Source organism: Mustela erminea, chromosome 13, assembly GCF_009829155.1.
Source record: "Mustela erminea isolate mMusErm1 chromosome 13, mMusErm1.Pri, whole genome shotgun sequence".
Lineage (NCBI taxonomy): Eukaryota > Metazoa > Chordata > Mammalia > Carnivora > Mustelidae > Mustela > Mustela erminea.
Window position 1 is genome coordinate 8683893 of NC_045626.1, and position 22692 is coordinate 8706584.

Consider the following 22692-nt stretch of genomic DNA (forward strand, 5'->3'; position numbering starts at 1 on the left):
ATCCCAAAACAATTTTAGAGTCTACAGACAGCTTCCATTTATTAGTAATTTCTCTAAAATTCTGATACTGGTTTGACAGCAGAGAAAAGTTTCTTTACAAATTACTTTAAAATAACTAAAAGACTGAAGTTTTCACCAAAATAATGTTAATTTTCAGAAAAATCTATTTTTTGCCTCTACTGACATCTGGGAAATGAAAAACCAACAAGGGAAAAATATTCTGGGTTTTCACTGGTATAAGTTGGCCCTTTGAAGGGTAATAGTATCAGGAAATATAAACTGACATGAAACAATGCCTTTAATAACTTAAAAAGTAAATAGAGTACAGATTTACTTTCCTAAAATGTTTCTCAAGAGCACATGACTACCTATAATTAGGTAACTCAACAAATAGGATTTTTCTCTATAGCTATAAATAAAAATGGGCATGCTCATTTTGACATTCTAATAAATGCTAAATTTATTAAAAAGAAATTTTACAATTAAAATCACGATATTGTTTTGCTTTTGAAAAATGAAAATTGTCTACAAATTATTTAGACTTCTTCTTTCCCATTTTTCAATGCAAATTACAATAGTATAAGGAAAGCTGTCCATGCAAATAGCACCTTATTTAAGTTTAGTAGTGCTTATTTTGAACACATAAAGTGGCACTGAAATCTGTTTTTTAGTTTTATCAATTGAAATCAATTTGAGGATAACATGTATTTTCAGTGCTTAACAACTAACATATTTTGTAATATTTATCATTTTTGATATAAGAATAATTTCTGTAAATCAGATGATGATAAACTGAAGAGTTTGGTATCTATAGTGAAATCCAGAGACAGAGTGACAGCAATTATCAAACATTTTCTTAAGCATTTCACATATTTGAGTCTTTTCACTTTTCACCATAACCCAAATAGTATATTTGATTGTATTTATCTTTCTATGCCCATTTTCTACTTATTCTGAGTGCAGATGTAGATGTGTGAGAGTGGGTATATGTACGACAGACAAATTCCTCAGAAAAAAACTGTTCTAACTTTTTATTATTACAGATAAATTTTATTAATTGTAACTGCACAGTCTCTGGTCTAACAGAAAAGATTTCCAAGTATTTATAATACCACTTTAGTCTGGCTCTTCTCTACTATTAGAGTGACAATGTGCACATGCTAGTATTTTCATTTTCCTGGCTACTGTTCTTTCACTTAAATCTATTTCAGGAATGTAATTAGAAATCATATTTTAAAATTCCTTATTTCAAACAAAGATATCAGTTTGATACATTAAACATTAATCCATTTACATCTGTAAAATTTCTGTTTTAAACAATAAAAAATTCCATTGTTGTTAGAAAACTTCCAAAGCAATTCCTGTGACATTTAGAATGGGCTCTGATTTCAGTTTTACAAGTTACTAGTTTAAAGTGAAATTTGACAGTGTATTTAACAAAACCTCCAAATTCATTTATGTTCCAAAAAGAATAATACAAATCTTGCAACTATTTGGCTGTTGTCACCTAAGGGAATTCTGAAATTATTTTTAGATATTTTATTTTATTTTTACTTAAAGTTACATTACATAATATTTATACTCTTTATTCAAAATGACATACTGGGTATTTTAATTTTTTTAAATTAATTTAACTTACTAGTTAAATACTATTGATATTTTCCCTAAGAAATAATTTTTAAATAAAGAACTTTGCTCAAAAACTAATGATGACTAACATAACATAATAAAATTTTAATAACATAACACAATAAAATTTAAAAAATTTAAAATAAAGTGGGAGTTAACAAAAAATAAAAACAAAAGTAAGAAAGGTAAATTATGCATAAAAAGAGGTCTGGGGTAAATATTAGCAAAATACTGTAAGTGGTTTCTAAATGGTAGAAAAATGGGTAATTCCTTTTAGTTCATCTGCATGTCCTACATTTTCTACAATAAATATATATGATATCTAAAAACAAAAACAAAAACTTTGTGGGGTGCTGGGTGACTCAAGTTCATTAAGCAGCCGATTCCTGATTTCTGCTCGGTCATGATCTCAGGGTCCTGGGATTGAGCCCCAGGATGGGCTCTGTGCTCCGTGTGGAGTCTGCTTCAGGATTCTCCCTCTTCCCCATCCCTCATGTTCTCTCTTTTTAAAATAAATAAATAAATCTTAAAAAAAAAAAGAAATACCTTTCCAACAAATTGTGCATATCATCTTGTTGCCTGTTTGGCATGCCTTTGTACTGCATTAGCTAATTTCCAGTGTAATCACAGTTAATATAACATATAAATACCGTATTTAGGAAATTTAAGACAGAAAAAAGTATATAAAATGCAACTACCTAGAAAATACAAACACTGATAAAAAAAAGGTAGGAGAAATGACTACACCAAATTTAAGAAAGGCAGCAAGTATTTATTTTAGTCATTGCTATTAAGAGCCCAGTGAGGCTCATTTATTGTCAGTGTTTTCCTTTCTTGACTTAAATATGCAGTTTTTGTGCCAGATATTCAGTTACAGTGAAGGACATGAATTTGCTCCTGGATTACCAAACTCCTTTACTTTGGGAAATCTGCTACAAAACATGGAAAATAAAGCACACTGGACCAACAGTTATTCTCAGTAGCAGCATTCTAACCACAAGAATTAGATGTCAGTTCAAGTAAGAGAAGGTGAATTAACTGATCAATTTCTGACTGTTAGCTTCCTTAGGAAGCCTCCAAAAGCCTCCACTTACTGCCAATTCTGAACTTGCACCCTTTCTTCAGAAATGTTTAACAGAGTTTGGTCCATGTTTTAAAATTATTTGATTACTCTCTGTATTTCCCACTAAGCTGTGAGCTCAGTGTGAGTAAGGACCATGTTTGTTTTCACTCATCATTCCATCCCCAGGGGCGAGGTCAGTGTGTGAGTTAAAGTAAACATTAAGCAAATATTTGTGGTTGAATGAAAGAGTAAATGAATGAGAGATATTTAAGAGAAAAGTGTCTCTAGAATCCAGCAAAGATTATTTATAAAGAATTTATAAAGATAATATTTTCATATATAGAAATGATACTAATTTTTTACACTTCTAGATAAAAGACAATGAGTGAACACACCCCCATTAATTTTGTGAAGTCAAAACAACCGTCATACCAAGACCTGACAAGAACTTTATGACAAATATCTCCCACTAACATCAATATAAAAACATACATAGACACATTAGCAAGAAAAACCTAGTGATTAAAAAGATTAATATATCATAAAGAAGTTGAATATATTCCAGGGACATAACTTTGGTTTAGCGTCTGCTTATCAACTACTGCAATTTATTTAATAAACCATGCTAATAAAATGGAGAAGAATTTCAATAAATAAGAGCATTTGATAAAATTCAAAGCAGTTTATGATTTAAAAACCAAGCAAATCAAATACAAAAAGGAAAATATGTCATATGATAATAGTTATCCACAGAAAACCTAAAGCAATAATCCTTAAAAATATATTATTGAAAGCTTCTCCCCCAAATGGAAAACAGGAAAGGGGAACCTGCTATTACTACCACTCAGAATTATACAGTAAGTGAAAAGAAAAACAGGAGTAGAAAGGAAGAAATAAAACTATACTGTAACATGCTTGTAGTATGTAGTAAAAATTCAAATCAATTCACCGTTAGGACCAGTAAGTGAAATTAGTAACATTATTCGATATAAAGTCAACATACACAATCACATGTATTTCTATGTTCTAGAAACAAATACATATCAAATATAAAATTTTTAAAACAATGTCATTTTATAATTGCATTAAATATATCAAAATGGCTAGGGATATCACAGAAGATAGGTAAACATATGTTCTATAATCCACAATACATTATTGAAAGAAACTAAATAATATCTAAATAAATGAAGGGCTATGTCATGACTATGGATTGGAAAGCTTAAGATTGAAAGATGACATTTCCCCAAATCGACCTACAGATTCAATGTAATCCCACTCAAAAACCAAGAAGATTGATTTGGTAGAAACTGGCAAGTCGATTCTACACATTCCTTTGTAAATGTCAATAGTGAAAAATGCCAAGAAAATGTTAAAGAAGAACAAAAGGAATTATATGACTGGATATGAAAACAATATAAAGCTATAATAATTAGAACAATGAAGTTTTGGCACAAGGAGAGACAAATAGACTAACGCAAGAGAACACAGTCCAAATACAGACCCTCATGTCAATGGTACCTGATTTATGACAGTTCAGTATGAGAAATTATTTTTCCTTTTTTCAACAAAGGGTGCTAGTCAACCATATATCCATATGGAACTAATTGCTATATCACACCATATAAAAAGTTCACTTCCATTAGAGAACTGACAAAAAAAAAAAAGTTAAGAAAAATCTCTCATTACCTTGTAGAAAGCAAACAGGATAGCAAGCATTAGGGTGAATGTTTTTACACTGAACTTTATTAATAAACTAAGAATTTCTGTTCATGAGAAGATACTGTTCCCAAAATGTAAATGCAAACAACTGCATGCGAGAAGCCCTTGGCCATATGTGTACCTACTACGGATTCAAGTCTAGGATGTATAAAGAATTATCAGAAATTTTCAAGAAAAATCTAACATGATTTTTTAATAACATGCCAGATATGTTTAAATATACTTCATGAAAGATGATCTTCAGTCACTAAACATATAAAATGTTCTTACATCATCAGTTATCAAGGGAATTCAATGTAAAGCCACTACCCATAAGAATTTTCATAGTAGCATTATTCCTAATAGCTCAAAACTAAAACTGTCCATTTTCCATAAACTAAAAATAGATACAGAAAGTTCATTATAGTCATGGATAGAAAACTGTAGAACAGTAAAAATGGGTGCTCTGGCGCTGCAGAGTGATACATCTCCTATACATAATGATGAGTGAAAGGAGCTGGTACAAAATGATACCTTTTGGATGATCCCATTTATAACGAGTTCAAGAAGAGGCCAAGCTACTCTTCATGACAGAGATTGATAGTGTTTACCCTTAGTTAGAAAGGCTATGACTGGGAGAAGGCCTGAGGGAGGCTTCTAGAATGCTAACAAGGGTCTATTATTTGATCTGGGTGGTGGCTACATGGGTGTGTCCTTTTTAAAAATCCATTGAGCAGCGTGTGTTCACAACCTGCTCACTTTACAGGAAGCCAACACTGATGAGCCTCATCATTTAGATAATAAGGAAACAGCCAGTTGCCAGGCTATCTTTCCAAATACTACATCTACCCAGATTTCTAGCCCTGAAGAAGCTTTTGGATTAGGTGTCAGAATACACAGGATACAGGGAGTGTTACCACAATATGTTGTAGTGTGTGCTCTAATGGACGCACAGGGACAGCACAGAAGAAGGGAAATTATCCCTCTGCTTGCGGTAGAGAAAAACGTATCAGTGTCTTTGGTCACAGGATGGGGAGAACACGGTGACACGACTAGCTCATGTAGCTCACAGCTGTCAGCAAACTGTAGATCAGCTCTGCTTGAAAGGAAATATATTCCCTGAAAGGACAATACCTCGCTTAAACGAAATGATTCCCAATTAGTTGTACTGAAATAGTTTATTATGTGGATTTTGAATGGGCAGAAAACAAAAAAAATTCCAGTTAATTCACTGTTTAACTCAACAAAAAGCTTGATGAAATTTGTTCATATAATATAATTAAAATGGTTTCTTTCTCTACTCATGTCTCTTTAATGCAAGGAAACCTAACATAATATACTATTTGATTCATGCTTTACTTATGCAATCACCTAGATTAAATTCTCAGAATGTTTCTTTGTTACATGAAATCAAAGCTTGTTAAAAGAGTTAAGTTGGGTTATCAGAATTTTATTACCAAATATCTCTCCTCTTAATGGAAATGAAGGCTTGAGTCTCAGCAAACAAATGGTTTGTAAGGCCCTTAAGTTTCATGACAAAAGAGCCAATTGTCCTGTTTCCCATAAATACCCACACACACACAAACTATGATCATATGCTTGATAATGTCTCCATTCACCACTATCTTTCCTGCATTTATAAAAATGTTTAATTTAGATAGATAACCAACAAGATTATCTGGGCTTGCTTCAAAATAATGAGGACTAAAACAAATTGTAGTGGGGGGTGGGCATGGTAGGAGACAAATCCAACCACTTCTAACTTCTTTGAACATATTTCCATTTTCAAAAATTTGGGACACATAAAAAAAGAATAAAGAAAATTATTTTGCTCTTCAAATGCTTAAATTAAAATGGAAAAAAGAAAAAAGAAAGTAACTTGATGTTTTGGAAGACTAGATTCAAATGTTGAATTCCACTTTCCCATTATGTTTACAAAAGCCAGATCTACTTTTAAATTTCTAACAATCTTTGGCAGCATAAAAGATCTGACCTCAGAGTCTCAAGTCTCCCACTAAGTTCTGTTGCATAAAATCTAGAAAACAAACCAATATTCAGATTTCTACTATGCTTTAAAGTAATCTGACAACTCAGAAGAACTCTCAAATATCGTAAGTCAATTAAACATTTCATAAAATAAAAAATCTGAAATTTAAAAAAAAGTAACATTTTAAAACAGCAGATATTCCTACAAGTTAAAAAAAATAAAATAAACTGAAGATTGTTTTTTTTTTCCCCCTAAACAGTGAATAAGAAAGTATTCTGATTACTTTGGGACTGTTCTGGCTTAAATACACTATCATAAGGTAAAACAACAGAGCAGGCAAGCACATCTTGTTACTATAACAAGTTAACTTGAAGATAAAAGCATTTTCTTTCCCATATTGTTATACCTCAACATTAGTCAAACATCTCTTAACTATTTACTGCTGCTTTTAGCCATTATTCCTGATTTTACAATAGCTATTAGCTTTTTGAAGAAAACTTCTGTACTTTCTCTTGTTACTCCAAAAGGTGAGAAGGAAATTGGAAGGAGGGTATCCTGCAAAGCAGGTTGATATAACCTCCCACCAGGTGTGAGATCTTGGAGAAGTCAACTTCTCCAGATAAGTCTGAACAATAAACATGGAGTGATGAGACCTACTTCATCCGTTTGTTTGCGATTGCAATGCTGTACTACGTGGAGATCCAGGCACAGTGCTGACATTCGGTAGGGTTAACTATTATTTTATGACTCTTTTTACTATAGAAGATTCCCTTTCTGCATATCATGAATTTATGACTAAAACTAAAATATAGAATATAAAACCAATGTTCACACTTTTCTTATTACCAGTACCAAGTTTTCAGTGAAGATAGCAGATAAAATCCTGACAATCAGCTCTTTAAACAGTTTATTCTATTTTCTATCACTCCTTTGGGCAATAAAATATCTGCTAAAATGAAATCGAGAAAAAAATGAGATTAATACAACTTAGAAAGCAAAGCACTTAAGGAAAAAACAAAGAAGATGATAGAGGAATGTAAACAAACCCACTTCCAAATTATCTGAAGCTATGGGAACGATGAAATGATACACTGAAATAAACAACTCAAACTGATGTTTCCTTGGTTCCTGTCCAAACAGGATGCACAATTCACATATAAAGGGCTCACATACATTAAAAGCCAAGCTGTTCTATTATTCTACTCTGGTCCTGTCATCAACTCTTAGCTTACACTTATAATATATGAGCTACACAGTCTTAAAAAGAACAGATTTTGTGCCTATAAAAGGATGTTGGTGTAGAAACTATTTGAAAACCCAAATACAGTTCAATTTGGTAATTTGTGTGTGTGTGTGTGTGTGTGTGCACGCACGCACACGCATGTGTGGGGCTGCGTGTGGTGTCTGAGCATACAATGGGGGTGGGGGGGAGGATGGCTAACAGTGAGAAAAATGATGTGTCTAAACTAAGTTTCCTGCTCAGTTCGCTCCTTTTTTATCTGTGGCCCCATGCTCTAGTTAATTATCTTATTCTGGATTTATGACATCACATAGTAATTTTAATAATCGTTTCTACCATCAGGCTATGAGCTTCTATGAGCTTCTGCAACTTGCTTTTTATCTTTGTGTTCACAGTGACTAGAATATAGAAGATACTCAATTAATGAACCTAGAGGGAACTAGAAGCTAGAAGATACTCAATTAATGAATCTAGAGGAAACCAACTGAACCATTCAATTAAAAGAGCTTACAACTGCCAAAATCCATGTGCATGCAATTATGTTTATGCATGTCTATTGGGCCTTAACAAATTAATCTTATTTTATTTATGTGGAATCCTCAGGTCTGTTGGAAATGCAAAGAGTTATTTGCTGTGTGTGTGTGTGTTTACGTGGAAACCGAAAACATGAACTTTGCTGCTGCAGGGAGTTTAGGGAAGGCCTCTATTTCTTACTCTTGTGAAGATTAACCGGCTTTCCTCCATTTGCTCCCGTTAATCCACATCACCACTATCGTCTCCGTTTGTGTAAGCCAAAAATTCAACCTTCCTTTACTGGTCCTCTTCATCACCCCTATTCCCAATCAATTACCGGGCCCTGTTCATTTCACCGTCAAGGAAGTTTCTAATCTACGGCTACTCTTCTCCTTCTCAGCCACCTGAGTCCAAAGACAGCCCCCTCACTCAGGTTCCTGGAAAAGAGTACCAGCCGTTCTCCCTTCCAGTGCTGTTCACCACTCACCAACTGCAGAGATATTTTTGCATTTTTAATCTGATTATTTCATCTTTGCTGAAAAACCTCAATTTGCTTTCCTGTTCTTCTCAGGATGAAATTCAGGATCCTTACGGGAGCGACACCAGCCTTACCTACTGGTCTCCCTTCTTCTTTCCACTCCAGCCTCTCCAGGCTTCCTGTTCTTGCATACGTGGAGATTGCACTTCTTATTCTAGCCAAGCTTTTAGTCCTGGATTACCAAAATAACTCAGCTTCCTTTGGGTATCAAGGCTCTATTCTTATATTAATTCTTCAGAGAGAATATTTCTTTCACAAAAAATGCAGAAGTTTCAATTTGAACTAAATATGTATGTTCTGTATTTTAAAAATAGATAATTCTTAAATATTCACTAAATTCTAGATTTCTTTTTCTTCCTCTTGATTAATTCAAAGTATCAACCTACTCAATTAATACTCAACATGTAACAGACATAATTTATGCTATACATATATTTAACCCTAACATACAAAGGAGCTACTCAAACTCATTACGATGTTTTTTCAAATGCTTTCCTATTACTTAAAATGAACCACCACAGACAGTTGTTTTCTACTGCTTTATACCGTCCATCATCAAGAGATCACACAGAGCCACAGTTTCTACATGATTATAAAGTTCAGAGGATATAAAAGAGAAATATCTTCTGAAATAAATCATTTGGTTAACATTTAAAATTTAAATTTAAAAATACATTTTTAAAAAACTTAACACTTTTCATAAAGTAGAACAAAGACTACTTGACATATTAATGTGATGTGGATTTTGAATCTTTCTAAATAAAATGATTCAAATATATTTTCTTATTAAAATACTGAAACTTCCTGGAGGGCCTCAGTGGCTCAGTCAGTTGGGTGGCCAACTCTTGATTTTGGCTCAAGTCCTGATCCCATGAGCTGACACCCCTGTGGGACTGAGACCCTAGTGGGGCTCTGTGCTCAGCAGAGAGTCTGTTTGAGGATTCTCTCCCTTTCCCTCTGCCCCTCCCCCAGCTTGCATGCTTGTTCTCTTTCTCTCTAAATAAATACATAAATCTTATAAATAAAGAAAGAAAATAAATAAAATACTGGAACTTCCTAATAGAGATATGAAAAGCTGATTTTCCTTTCTGTAAACTCAACCAGGACTTATAACAGTGTTTAACGATAAAAGATGAAGCACTGATCATGCAATAATGAAAATCTAACACTCTAAGTATATTTATGCTTCTACTTCATGGGAGTTCTACTGCATTCTGTGTCAGCGGGAAAATCTACTGCATTTCCAACACGGGTAACAAAAGATACCCACATTTGGTGACTGTATCATCTTCCGATGTAAGTGAACGTGGCCAGTGCTTTCAATCGGAAGTCAGTCTGGTATTTGTTTCCTCTAGCTCCAGACAGTCCCTCCTTTAACTCGGCTTTTCTCCTTCCCTTGGGAGACAGACCGCTGTCCTTCACGTCACAGAACACCGAGATCATCACCTGTCATCCCTGCTCTCTCTCCTGTTCCAACCTTCCACAACACCTTCTACCTTTCAATCACTTAATCACCTTGCTATCCCTTTCAAGACTCCTGTGCCTCGCCCTAAATCAGTAACTTTCTTAAAGCTTACTAATTCTAGTAAGAAAACTGTTTTCTTGATTATTTTCCATGGAAGTTCTGTATGATTTTATATTTAGACTTCCTAATTAAGAAAATTCTTCAAAATAGAGTCCCTCTCTCAAAAAAAAAAAAAAAAAGAAAAAAGAAAAAACAGAAAAGAAACAAAACAATGAATCTTGGAACACTGAGAAAACTAAAATTAAATTAAGACATTAAAAAAAAAAAGAAGAGAAGAGAAGAGAAAAATCACTAAATTTACCAATACCCAGAGAATACCCTGGAAGCATTCAAAAGCAATGCAGACTACGAAACTAACAGTAAAGACTTTATTTTCTAGATTGTTAAGGCAGATTGGGAGAAATTTTTTTTTTCTGACATTCTAGAACTGCGAATCAAATACTTGGGGCTTTTTGTTATTGCATTTTTATTTATTTAATTTTTTAAGATTTTATTTATCTATTTGGCAGAGAAAGAGACAGGGAACACAAGCAAGGGGAGCAGCAGAGGGAGAGGGAGAAGCATGCGCTCCCCTGAGCAGTGAACCCAACTCAGGGCTCCATCCCAGGGCCTGAGCAGAAGGCAGAAGTTTAACAGACTGAGTCACCCAGGCGCCCCTGTATTTTATTTTAATCAGATGGAAGTCATATCTGTGATTCATAGTGACACTGTGAATGGGGGTTTACCACCCGCTGAGTGTGTTGATGCAAATGACTGTCCATTTATGAAAGTTCTTCACTGAGGTTTACAAATGACTTCCTTAGTTGATAAAACAAAGGTAGAGCTAAGAAATTCAAGTGAAAAACATTGCTTACTATCTCTTTACAAATTTTTGGCCCTACTGGGTTTTGTTGTTGTTGTTTAAATCAGCATCCCTTTACATAAAGCCCCCTATTCAAAGATGAAGACTCTTGCAAACCTCCCTGTCACACTACATTGGACTGAAAAATTGTTATGCAAACTCAAATTCACATAACCAAAAGCGAGCAGGGGGTAATTATGCAAGTTTAAAAGATAAACTGGGGCATATTAAACATTTAAAAAATTTGAAAAAATATTTGACTCAAATTGGGACAGCTCTAAACTAGAAGTGGTTTGGAGCTCTTTACCCATAGGAGCTCAGGGAAAGGCTTTTTTTTTTTTTAAGATTTTATTTATTTATTTGACAGACAGAGATCACAAGTAGGCAGAGAGGCAGACAGAGAGAGAGAGAGAGAGAGAGAGAGAGAGAGGAGGAAACAGGCTCCCTGCTGAGCAGAGAGCCTGATGCAGGACTTGATCCCAAGACCCTGGGATCATGACCTGAGCCAAAGGCAGAGGCTTTATAACCCACAGAGCCACCCAGGTGCCCCAGGGAAAGGCTTTTGCAGATAAAAGGCAGAAGCAATGTAAGGAAATTAATGATTGATTATAGCTTAGGGCCTAGTTGGCTGTTTGTGATTGGCTGACCTTTAGTTTCAATCTCTTTAACCTTACAGCTTAGATTTTGGTTTGTTTAATGTAGGTCACCATAGCATTAGAGTGACATCAGTCTAATGGCCTCTTTGTTTAATTAATTTAACAAGAGTAGTTTTAATCGTTTAAAAGTAACCATATTTATTTCAATTTTCAGCCACTTTAGGGTTTTAAAATCTTTTCAGCAACTCATGTGAAACAAAGGCAAAATAAAAGACAAAACCAGGAAATGCATATATAACAGTGTATTTTGATAATCACTTTATTAAAACAACACATATGTGTATATAATAATGTCTATTCGTTTCTGCATGTTCCTAACATAGACTAAGGATAAACATTTCTTAGCTTTTGAGATTTGATGCATTCCATGGACAAGTATTTACTGAATTTCTCCTGTGTGTCAGGCACACTGTTCTCGGGCTCTGAAGGTACATTAGGAAATAAATGGATTTAAATGTCTGTTCTCAGGGTGCCTGAGTGGCTCTATCCGTTAAGCATCCAACTCTTGATTTTTGACTCAGGTCATTATCTCAGGGTCATCAAGCCCTGTGGTGGGTGCTGTGTTGAGCTTAGAGCCTGCTTAAGATACTCTCTCTTTCTCCCTCTGCCCCTCTCTGCTAGTGCTCTCTCTCTCTTTAAATAAATAATAAATAAATAAAATCTTTAAAAATAAATATATAAATGTTCTCATGGAAATCAGACTGTGATTACATGTGAAATCTGACTCACAGAAACTCAAGCATATATTAGGTTTTTTCCTTCAAAGATTCACTTGCAGCAAATTATCAAGATGTTTTCACATCTTAAAATGGAACCAAAATTTTGCTATGAAAGAATCCAAAGAAATTATTTTGAACATGTTCTAAGAACTGAATATAACAGAACTGCATAAACTCTAACACAAACTAACCCAGTTTTTGGAGTTTAATCACATATTCCTGATTAATCTTCCAAATATAAATATTTACACATGTTCAACTCTTCTTTTATGAAGGAACTCTGGGCTGAGAATGAACTGAACTTTCTAAAACTTCTCAAAAATATTTTAAACAGGAAACCAGCTGCCTCCACCCACCCATGGCAATGTGTTCAAAGTGTCGTACCGCAAGAGCTCATTTAAGTCCTTGAATTCTCCAAATTTCTGCAGGTCAGACTTAGTCCTTGAATTATAAGTCGTTATGAATGTGATTGCAGAGCAAGTTGAAAAAATAAAATTATTAGTGAATATGGACCTACCCAAGGTTCATAATTATGTTTTTTTTTCTTAAAATACATGAATTAATCTATTTTGAAATCACAAGGCTATCTACCTCTGAATAGGAATAGCATACGTTCCAGAAAGTATATCGTATCTCTTGTGACATACATGGAAAAAATACAAAACAGATATGTAAAGCTGACTTTGTATATAATTAAAACATAGCCATTTACAGTACCACCTTCCCATACAAAGTATTATAAAGCTACTAAACCAATTATTTTCTCTTGGTAAGGAAGATACTAATACTCAGAAAAAATGAAATAAAATAATATAAAAAAGCAAAGGAGAAACAATGGAATTGTTTGAAACTGAATGCTTTTTTGTTATAACAAAAAGAGAAATGGTAATATATACATATATATGACCACAAATTATCAGAACAGCAATTGATAATACATTGGTGTTTAGAGAAAAGGTTGACTTTTTATCCTAGTTACTTGCATGAGATTATAGTCTTGTTACATTTCTATGGACTCTCCTAAGATTAAATTGATATCAATTATATATTTCATAAAATAAAACAAGTGATTAACTTTCAGATATATTATCTGGAGGAAAATACCTTCTCCAGAAAAAAAAAAAAAAAAATCTGGTGGTTGTATAATACTTAAATTACCTCTTTAACTATGAAACCCAAAATCTTGATTTCACTGGGAAAATTTCATGTATTATCTTAAAACATGAAATATCAAAAAGTGTTAATGTTAGATTTTGATTTGAAGAACACTTACTATAACAGTTACTATACATGCTAATGAAACATTTTCCTGTTCATACATTCTACATTTTAGCCAAAATGTCTTTGTACTTTGTTTAGATATAGAGTCTCCAATCATCTTTTTTTTTTTAAGATTTTATTTATTTTGGAGGGCACCTGGGTGGCTCAGTCCATTAAGCAGCTGCCTTTGGCTCAGGTTATGATCCCAAACGCCTAGGATCAAGTCTCGCATAGGGATTCTTACTCAGTAGGGAGTCTGCTTCTCCCTCTGCTCCTCCCCCCAGCTTGTGTGCTTTCTCTCTAATAAATAAAAATCTTTTAAAGATTTTTTTTTTTTTTTGAGAGAGAGAGCATGAGCAGTGGGGAGAAGCAGAGGGAGAGGGAGAAGCTGACTCCCTGCTGAGCAGGGAGCCTGATGTGGGATTTAATCCAAGGACCCTGGGATCATGACCTGAACCAAAAGCAGGCACTTAACTGACTTGAGTCCCCCAGGCGCCTCACCAATCATCTTTGTAAGTGTTGATATTTTGGGTTTTGTCCTTTGGCATGAAAGAAAAGTAAAACTAAAGAGAAAAGCAATTTAAATATAAAGCAGAGTTCTTTCCTAGCAAATTGCTAATGGATCTGAAATCAGTTTTCACCTCTTTGTAATGTAGGCATAGTGTTTTACTCCCTTAGTCAAGACCAGAAACTGGATTAAAAACATCAAAACAACAGGAAGTGAAGAGCCAGTGTTTACATTTCTCAAGAGATCTGAATTTCCAGCCCCTAAAATAGAAAATGTAAGACATGTGCATGGAGAACTGCAAAAAGCTGAAGACCAGATTAAACTCCTGTATTTCTAAAAAGTTGCTATTTTCTTATTTACCCTCCCAGTCATATAAATATTTCAACTCTTTCTCAAATAATCCCTATAATGCCACAGTTTTAAGTCTTCCTCTCTGAGCCTCTATTTTTACTTTTTTCTATCTCTCTGCTCTACCAGATTTGGATTTTTCATTTAATTTATTTAAAAAAGAAAAAAAAAAAACCTCTAAGAAATGTGTGGAATCCTAGAATTGGGTTGATCATTTTCATTACTGCTTACTTTTCACAGTAATTAGATTTTTTAAAATTATAGCAAAGGGAGAATATATTCATACCAGTAATTTCCAGATGTCACCATATTTTACACACTGCTCAGAATCAATATAACATAAATACATCAACATAACCGTCATCAGAATGGTAGAGCAGAAATCAGAGAACACTGGATTCAGAATCAGAAAACCTGGGGTAAATCTGCTCCTTAGAATGGTCACTTGAACACATATCTTCATTTGCAACGAGGAGATAAATGTAATGCCTTCAACATGACCTACACTTGCTGAGAGAGCACTGAGCAATTGTTTCTATTCAGAAGCACTAGAGCTTGTGCTAATAGGTCAGTCACAAGCCTGATGGATCAAGTAAACTTTTGAAGTGAAGGTAGTCTGAACTGAGATGTACTCTAAGTCTGAATCAGGGACAGTGTGGAAAAAAAAAAAAAATGTAGACTATCTCATTAACTTTAATATTGATTATATTTTAAGATTTTAATAAAGATACTGAGCTAAGTAAAAAATAGTATTCAAATCAATGTCACATTTATTTTTTTAATTTTAACTTTAAAATTTTTTTTTCTTTTTCCTGAAGATTTTATTCATTTATTTGACAGAGAGAGAGAGATCACAAGTAGGCAGAGAGGCAGGCAGAGACAGAGGAGGAAGCAGGCTCCCTGCTGAGCAGAGTCCAATGCTGGGCTAGATCCCAGGACCCTGAGATCATGATCTAAGCCAAAACCAGAGGCTTAACCCACAGAGCCACATAGGCACACCTATTTTTTTAATTTTTAAAATGTAACTTTAAGTTGCAAGTGTTGCTTGAGTTCTATTTCTGTTGGACACCTCTACTCTAGAACATCCAAAAGAAATTTAAGTGTTTTTCTTTTTCAAAGAGAATTTTACAGAAATAGAAAACTTTGTTTTGATTTTTCCAAATGTGTTCAGTGTATTCTCACCAAATTTTTCCCTATTTTAGAGAGGCTTCCTATCTATGCTTCAAATGAAGATGACTGCTAATGACTTTACAAATATATGTTTAAATGCATTCTATTGATAATTTAAACACACATCAGAGCTATGGCTGCCATTCAGATATAAATGAACAGGACATTTTCATTCTCTGCCACTTGGTCACATAATGAAGAAGCTGCAGTAATCACATCCAAGTAAAATGGTTATCATTTGAAACACTGGATAGGACTGTTCAACATTCTCATCTAAGCTTTAAAAGAAACCCCATTTGTTTGAAGTTGTTTAGACAGCAAGGGCTTTTGGACAAAAATAATTATTACATACTAAAATATATGTAGTTATTAAAATATCAGTTTTATTATGAACTAAAGCCCAAGAACAATATTATTGATTCATGTTTCTGAACATCATTAATAACTATAACTAAATTTTTATCCAAAATATTGGCAAAATAATAAATATCTAGAAAAATCATGAGTTTACAATTTGTTAGATGTAAAAAATTCTGTCTATACCTTATCCTTTCCTGAAGATTCTTCTAACATACAGTACTCTGTAAGATCAACCAAAACATCATTAAAAATAGCAAAGACAACATAGGGGATATAATCAATAATACTGTAATATACTTATCACGGTGAGCACTTCAAAAGGTATAGAATTGTTGAATCACTATGTTCTGAACCTGAACCTAATTTAGTATTATGTGTCAACTATGCTTTAGTTAAAAAATTTTAAGTTGGTAACTGTATGAGATGATGGATATGTTAAAAAAAATAGCAAGGTAAGTGGATGAAATCATTAACAAAATTAGAGTCTCAGTATGGGAATAGATATTAAAATTAGTGTTTAGTTGTGGATATTTATCTTCTGCCATAATAAAATCCATACATAAAATATTGTGTTTTTCCATGTATTTTGTAACAGGAGTAGTTTTTCATACTTAAATAAATTTTTTAAAAATTTATTAATAAAAAATAAGATGTATCTAGTAAAACCAATTATGGTACTAATTGGTTAGGTAATGGAATGTTTTTAGGGATTAAAAACTAATTTAATGTCCAAAATATTTTCACAAGAAATATCCTTATAATATTCCCATCTCTCATTTCCTAATAATTGCAATAGTTTTACCTCACCCACCTACTGGCTGGTATACAGCCTAGGCACCATTCCCCTACTAGCATGTCTTCCCATTTCAATGTTAAGCACCTTTCTGATTACCTTCTCCTATTGTCCCTAAAATCCTCCGCTTTGACTCAACTTGGATGTCCTATTAATTGACTTCATTGCCTTCTATTGACCACCTACTGCATATCGACTCTGCCCTCCCTTTTCCAAGCTCCACTATTAACAAAGTACCCTCAGTTAGAATGGTATTCTCTTAACCTTACTTGTCTAGAAAACTCCAATTCTGGTTGGCATCCAACTATCTGCCCGCTCTACAAATGCATCTGAGCACCTACTAATACTCTGAGAAAACACTGCTCGGTTTCAGGACTCACTTCAATTCTTGACTCTGAATATCAAATAAGCCCTGAGTACTGCCAACTCAACCTTACTACATTTCCCCTGTCAATTGACTTCCCCCTTCTCATCCGTGCCCACAGGTCAAACTTCCCATTTGTATGTTCCCTCCAAATCCCCTCTAACTAAGAGACTTTGCTCCTGCAAACACAAATACAGTCCTCTCTGTCCTACCTAACCAAATTAAACTCCTTCCTAATCATTCTCATCAGCAAATGGAAATGCTATAATATCTACGGCCTGAAAACCAGAAATCACCTTGATCCCCATCCGGGGGCCATCACTTTTATCTGGCATTTTTTTAAGTAGAAATCTTTAAAAGATATTTTCACTCATCTCATTCTCTCGAACTCATTCTATCAGTTTTCAAACCTAGATCTCTACAAAAACAGGAAATCAATGACTTCTGTATTGCAAAATCTAATTAACAGTTAAGTCCTATTTTCCTTGACCAATCAGCAGCATATTATATAACTGACCATTTGATCTTTCCAGAATGACTCATTTACTTAGCTTCTGGAAGACTCTTCTCTCGCAGTTCCCTCCTACCTCACTGAGTAGTGCTCCTCATTCTGCCCTGGTGGGTCTGCCTCTGATGTGGAAGTGCTCTAGAACTACTATCTTTTTTGGCGGGGGGGGGGGGGGAGCCTTAATTCTACAAATTGAAGACAAGGATTATAAGATACCATTTATAAGCTCTGCAATGAACATGTTTTTTACTCAAAAGGGTCCTTCTATTTTCAACTACCAAAAATTGCTTCTATCAGTTTTTAACATCAAATATCTTTTCATCTTTTCTATATATAACAGTAACTCTTAGCAAATATCATCATACATAAATCACCCAGATATTTACTTATATGAAAATATCAGTAATCTGCAAAGCTATGACTTTAATGGAATGGCATTGAGCACAACCCACCTTTTCTTTGATGGGCTGCTTCCCTCCAATAAGATGCCCAGTTTCCCTTTAGCCCACTTGATAACAATTGTGCATCTACAGCCAACCAGGGCACTGAGGACCAAACTGCGGACCAGGCCCTGAGTATGCAAAAGGCCATCTATAAAATCATGGAATACAGCCTAGACCTGTTTAATTAAAATGAAATTTCTTAAAGTCACTGATGACAGTATTTGAACTGACATATGTACTTATTGTTTTAGTAATGATAATTTAAAGGAATGGGTCTTTACATTTCAACTACCTTCATCTGTTTGGGCATATGACAAAAAGGCCAGTAAAACCTACTTAAATGACAATAAACTTGTAAAACAGTAGGTAGTACATTTGTAAAATGATAGCATAGACACTATTTATACACACACACACACACACACACACACACGTATATAATTATAATATATATTTTTTATAAAACACCTATTTAGAGAAAAGTAAAATATGTTTAAGGTTAGATATAGGAGTAAAAATGTTAAATGGGGTTTATTCTTTTTACTACAGACATACCGCACTCTATATTATCTATTAGCAACATAAATTTTATATATGTTCTTCACCCATTCAAATAAAACTTACATGATACTTTCCTTTGATAACAGTTGAGTCCTTCCATAATTTTAAGAAGGTGTGATCACTAAGCATTCATTCATATCACACATCAAAAAGAAAGGAAAGAATCCCAATGTGTTCCCAATATCAATTCCAGTGACCGCATGCATTTTTTTATGAATACGTGATATCTGATGAAAATCAGTGGTTAAATTTCCTCTGAGAAATCGAAAGACATCTTTGAATACAACGTTCAAGGAAATAAAAGAGAGGAAAGCATGAACTGAATGTGAGAACAGCCAACTTAAATATGAACAGCCAATATTAGATATAAAAACTGCTTATTTTCAATGTCTTCATTCTATTCCCACAGGTAAGAACGGGTCACGCGAGAGAAGTGGGACCGGCTCGGGTCTACAGCGCTGTCTCACCGCCTCTTCCCTGCACTCCGTTACCCCAAGGCCATCCCAAACCACTCTGCTTAACTTCTGCCAGACTTACATTCCTAAAATGCCAGTGGAGTGGAGTGGAAATAGCTCTGGAGGCAGAAAGACATTATTTGGAATCTTTGCTCCAGAACTTAGTCTATCTGTGGCTTTAGAGAAATCATTTAACATTTCTGAACATCAAATTTCTTCACGTGTAAAATGAAGATATGTAAAATGAAGTTCATTCTATTCTGCAACTATCAAAATTATAGGTAAGTATGTAAATTATCTTACGCATAGGAAATGCTATCATTTGCTGGCAGTGCGGTGGTGGTGATGATGACGACGACAAAGAGAAGAGGAATAAGTGCTCCCCATCGCTTCAGAAATGCCCAGCTGCCCCCATTGTACAATATATAGGGACAAAATTACTCTGTGTATTCAGAGTATATAGTTTTGCACCTCACAACTTTGTCTCACTCTTGAACACAACGTCTGCTACGCACAGTGGTGCATTTCTTTTCTTCTCCAGTGAGGTTCACCCCTCACCTTCCTTGTTTCATATTAATTCATGCCTCAAAACTCTGCTTCAACTATTACTGCAAAGTAGAATGATCTTTTTGCTTCTCAACAACTATCTAAATTCTACTGATTTTTCAAGACTCAGCCAAGAAAGCTGGACTTTTCTTTCAAGGCTTCTATGAAATTTTGCTAAAAAGAGGATTTTTGAAGGTTTTGCCATTATAGAAAATTTCAATTAACCTTGCAGTATCAGCCCAGGAGAAATGGTACTTCTCCAAAGAAAAGTTGTCCTTATATCATTTTTAATTTGAAAGACTCACTGTCATTATATTTGTGGCTCTAGTAATTAGAGGAAACGCTCATAAATTTCAAGGTCACAACTATAGCAAAGCACCAGGAAGCTATGTCCCACTGATCAAGCAATTATTAAATCCAACAAAAACATGAAAAATGCAAAAGAGAGACCATCAAATGATCTGTCATTTTACAAGAAAACTATTTTTCTTTAAGTTTTGGGGGAAAAAGCAATTCACATAAAGCATTTTTCTGAATGTCATGCAAATGGATTTATTGATACCTTAAATCAATTTTGCATAATCACAGAAAAATTACACAATTATTGTTATCTCTAGCTTTTTAAGATTCCTTTTCAATCTAATGGCTATGTAAAAATTGCATAAATGTCAGAATTCAGGAATATTTAATGCATATGCAAGGATATTCAACAAAAAAAATGATGAAAAACAAGGCATTTAATCAACAGCTTTAACAAAACCCAATTCCACAAAAGTATTAGCAAAAGTATATTTGCATGATTTCAGGAAACAGAGAACTAGTCTTGACATAAATGAGCATATCAAGAAATATCACTGTCTATTTCAACTGCATGTTACTTACATATGTCTGTTTTTAAATATCTTTATTATATTTCTATTCAATAGACATACCCACTGAACATTCATTTTATTATTTATCTTTGTGGAAAACATTAACAAATATTTCCCAAAGGTTTCCAGAGATCTTTTTTTTCCCTTTTAGTTCTATAATTACTTTCATTGAAAGATCCATTTCTTTTTTATTATCTACAGGATTTTACTATTTGATTCTATGTCCCTATTTCCTCCATACTACCCAGGTAACTTATATAAGGAAATCAATATTAGTCCTAAATTTGAAGTATACTTTTCTGTTAACAATGACAAGAATTCAGCATGAGGACTAGCCATCAAAATGAAAATAACTCTGAATGCATGAGACATAAATATAAGGGTTTGCATAACAGTTTTATATTTTTTAAAAATTCTAAGGATATAGATTACTCCAAACATACTGACTAACTCGTATTCACTTGGAAGTACAAAACAAAGTTTTAAAAATATCAACATAATCTATGAATGTCTAAATTTAGAGTTGAAATTCTTACCTGAGTTTTGCTTAGTATAGTTATTTTTTTAAAACAGGAGAAGTGTGGCAAGATGTCAGGATAAATAATACCAACAGTGGAAAAGGGAAGAAAGAGGGAAAAAATCAAGTCCACTTTAAGAAGAAATTCCAAATCCCTCTGTTTCCCAGACCTACAGTAGTTTTGTTCTGCATCTTATAAGCAACTGTCTTTTTCTTTGCTCCGAGAATACCACATGCTCTGCTCCAGCAGGAAAATATAATAATTAAATAGAAAACCACAAGGTTATTAGGCATCTTACCCTCTGGGCTTGCTGGGCTGCTCCAGCGGCTCAGTGTTACAGACACATGTGTAAACAACAGAATTTCCTGCATCCTTTTCTCATCTGTATAGCTCTGGGGTCCTGGCCAACAGGATTATTTCCAGCATTAAGGCCACTCCACACTAACTCAAAAAAGATTCTCATTGGTTGTGAGGTTTTATCAAAACCAATACCACAACACCCTCTTTGGATCACAAGTGAGTGAACCAAAATGAAATCACTTGAATGTTCCCTAAGTACCGCTATACAAAGCTTTCTACCCAACGCCAACCATTTGAAACCATGTACTGTGAGTGAAAAAGGAAGAAAATAACCATCCCTTCATCTACAAGTATTTAACATATAAACTTAACATATAAATTTAAGAGCAATAGATGTAACTTGTAATAGTAATAGGAAAAACTCAAATGGTGAAGGAAAAAAAAACTAATAAAGTATCTATCTGCAAGACTTAAGAGATTATACTACAGATCACAGGAGCAATAGGAAATATCATTGGTTCAATGTGATTTTTAGTAGACTGGCAAAAAAAAAAAGAATACTTAATAAAATATTTGAGCAAGCAAATCATGATACAAAAACTGAATGTCAAAACCGTGGATTTCAGTCATGTGGCAGGAGTTGGGAGCTGCATCTCCAGAGGGCCCCTGCCTCCCAGGGAGAATTCACTGGCCCCTGGGGTGAGGGAGGAAGGGAGTGACCTTCAGTGACAGGACACAGCTGTCAGGAAGTGCTGACGAAGGGGTGACAGCAGACCATATAACAGAGAGCTTCTCTGGTTGACACTACCAGCACTGAATGTCCAAAGAAAGAGGCAAGGACAGAAGAAACACAATCAGCATGTTTCTTATAAAAAGCATGAACACAGCATTTGGAAGTTAGAGTTAACGTCTGTAAGTCATTTTACTCTTCCTCCCTCCTTAATTTGGATGATCATTCTTAGCTGAGTAACATATTTGCCATCTACTTCCAGTTAACGGCATCCTCTTCCTCTTACCTCCCAAGGCAACAGAGAGGTGACCATTCTCCCACAGAATGGGAACCAACACACTGAGCTCGGGTTTCCCTTCCCAGGTTTTTTGGGGGGGTGCTGAGGGGGATACGCTCAATCGCCATTCTCTCTCCTCTTCCTCTGAACTCTCTGTTCTGTCTGGAATTCCCCACTGGATTCTAAACATTGTCAAGGCTTTAGTCAATTTCACTTACGTCTGTGTATTTCCCTATCAATTCGGTCATTTTCATTTGTAGGTACAAT

The 22692-nt window shown here is 34.3% G+C and overlaps 1 protein-coding gene across 1 annotated transcript in view; it reads right to left on the reverse strand.

Moving 5' to 3' along the window:
* CCDC102B (coiled-coil domain containing 102B) overlaps positions 1-21725 on the reverse strand; it is a 138512-nt gene extending 116787 nt beyond the window's left edge. The window contains 3 exon segments of the mRNA XM_032311203.1: positions 19486-19596; positions 21417-21496; positions 21498-21725. Coding sequence (XP_032167094.1) covers positions 19486-19596; positions 21417-21496; positions 21498-21581 — 275 coding nt within the window. The 5' untranslated portion in view covers positions 21582-21725.
* Positions 21726-22692: the final 967 nt, after the last annotated feature.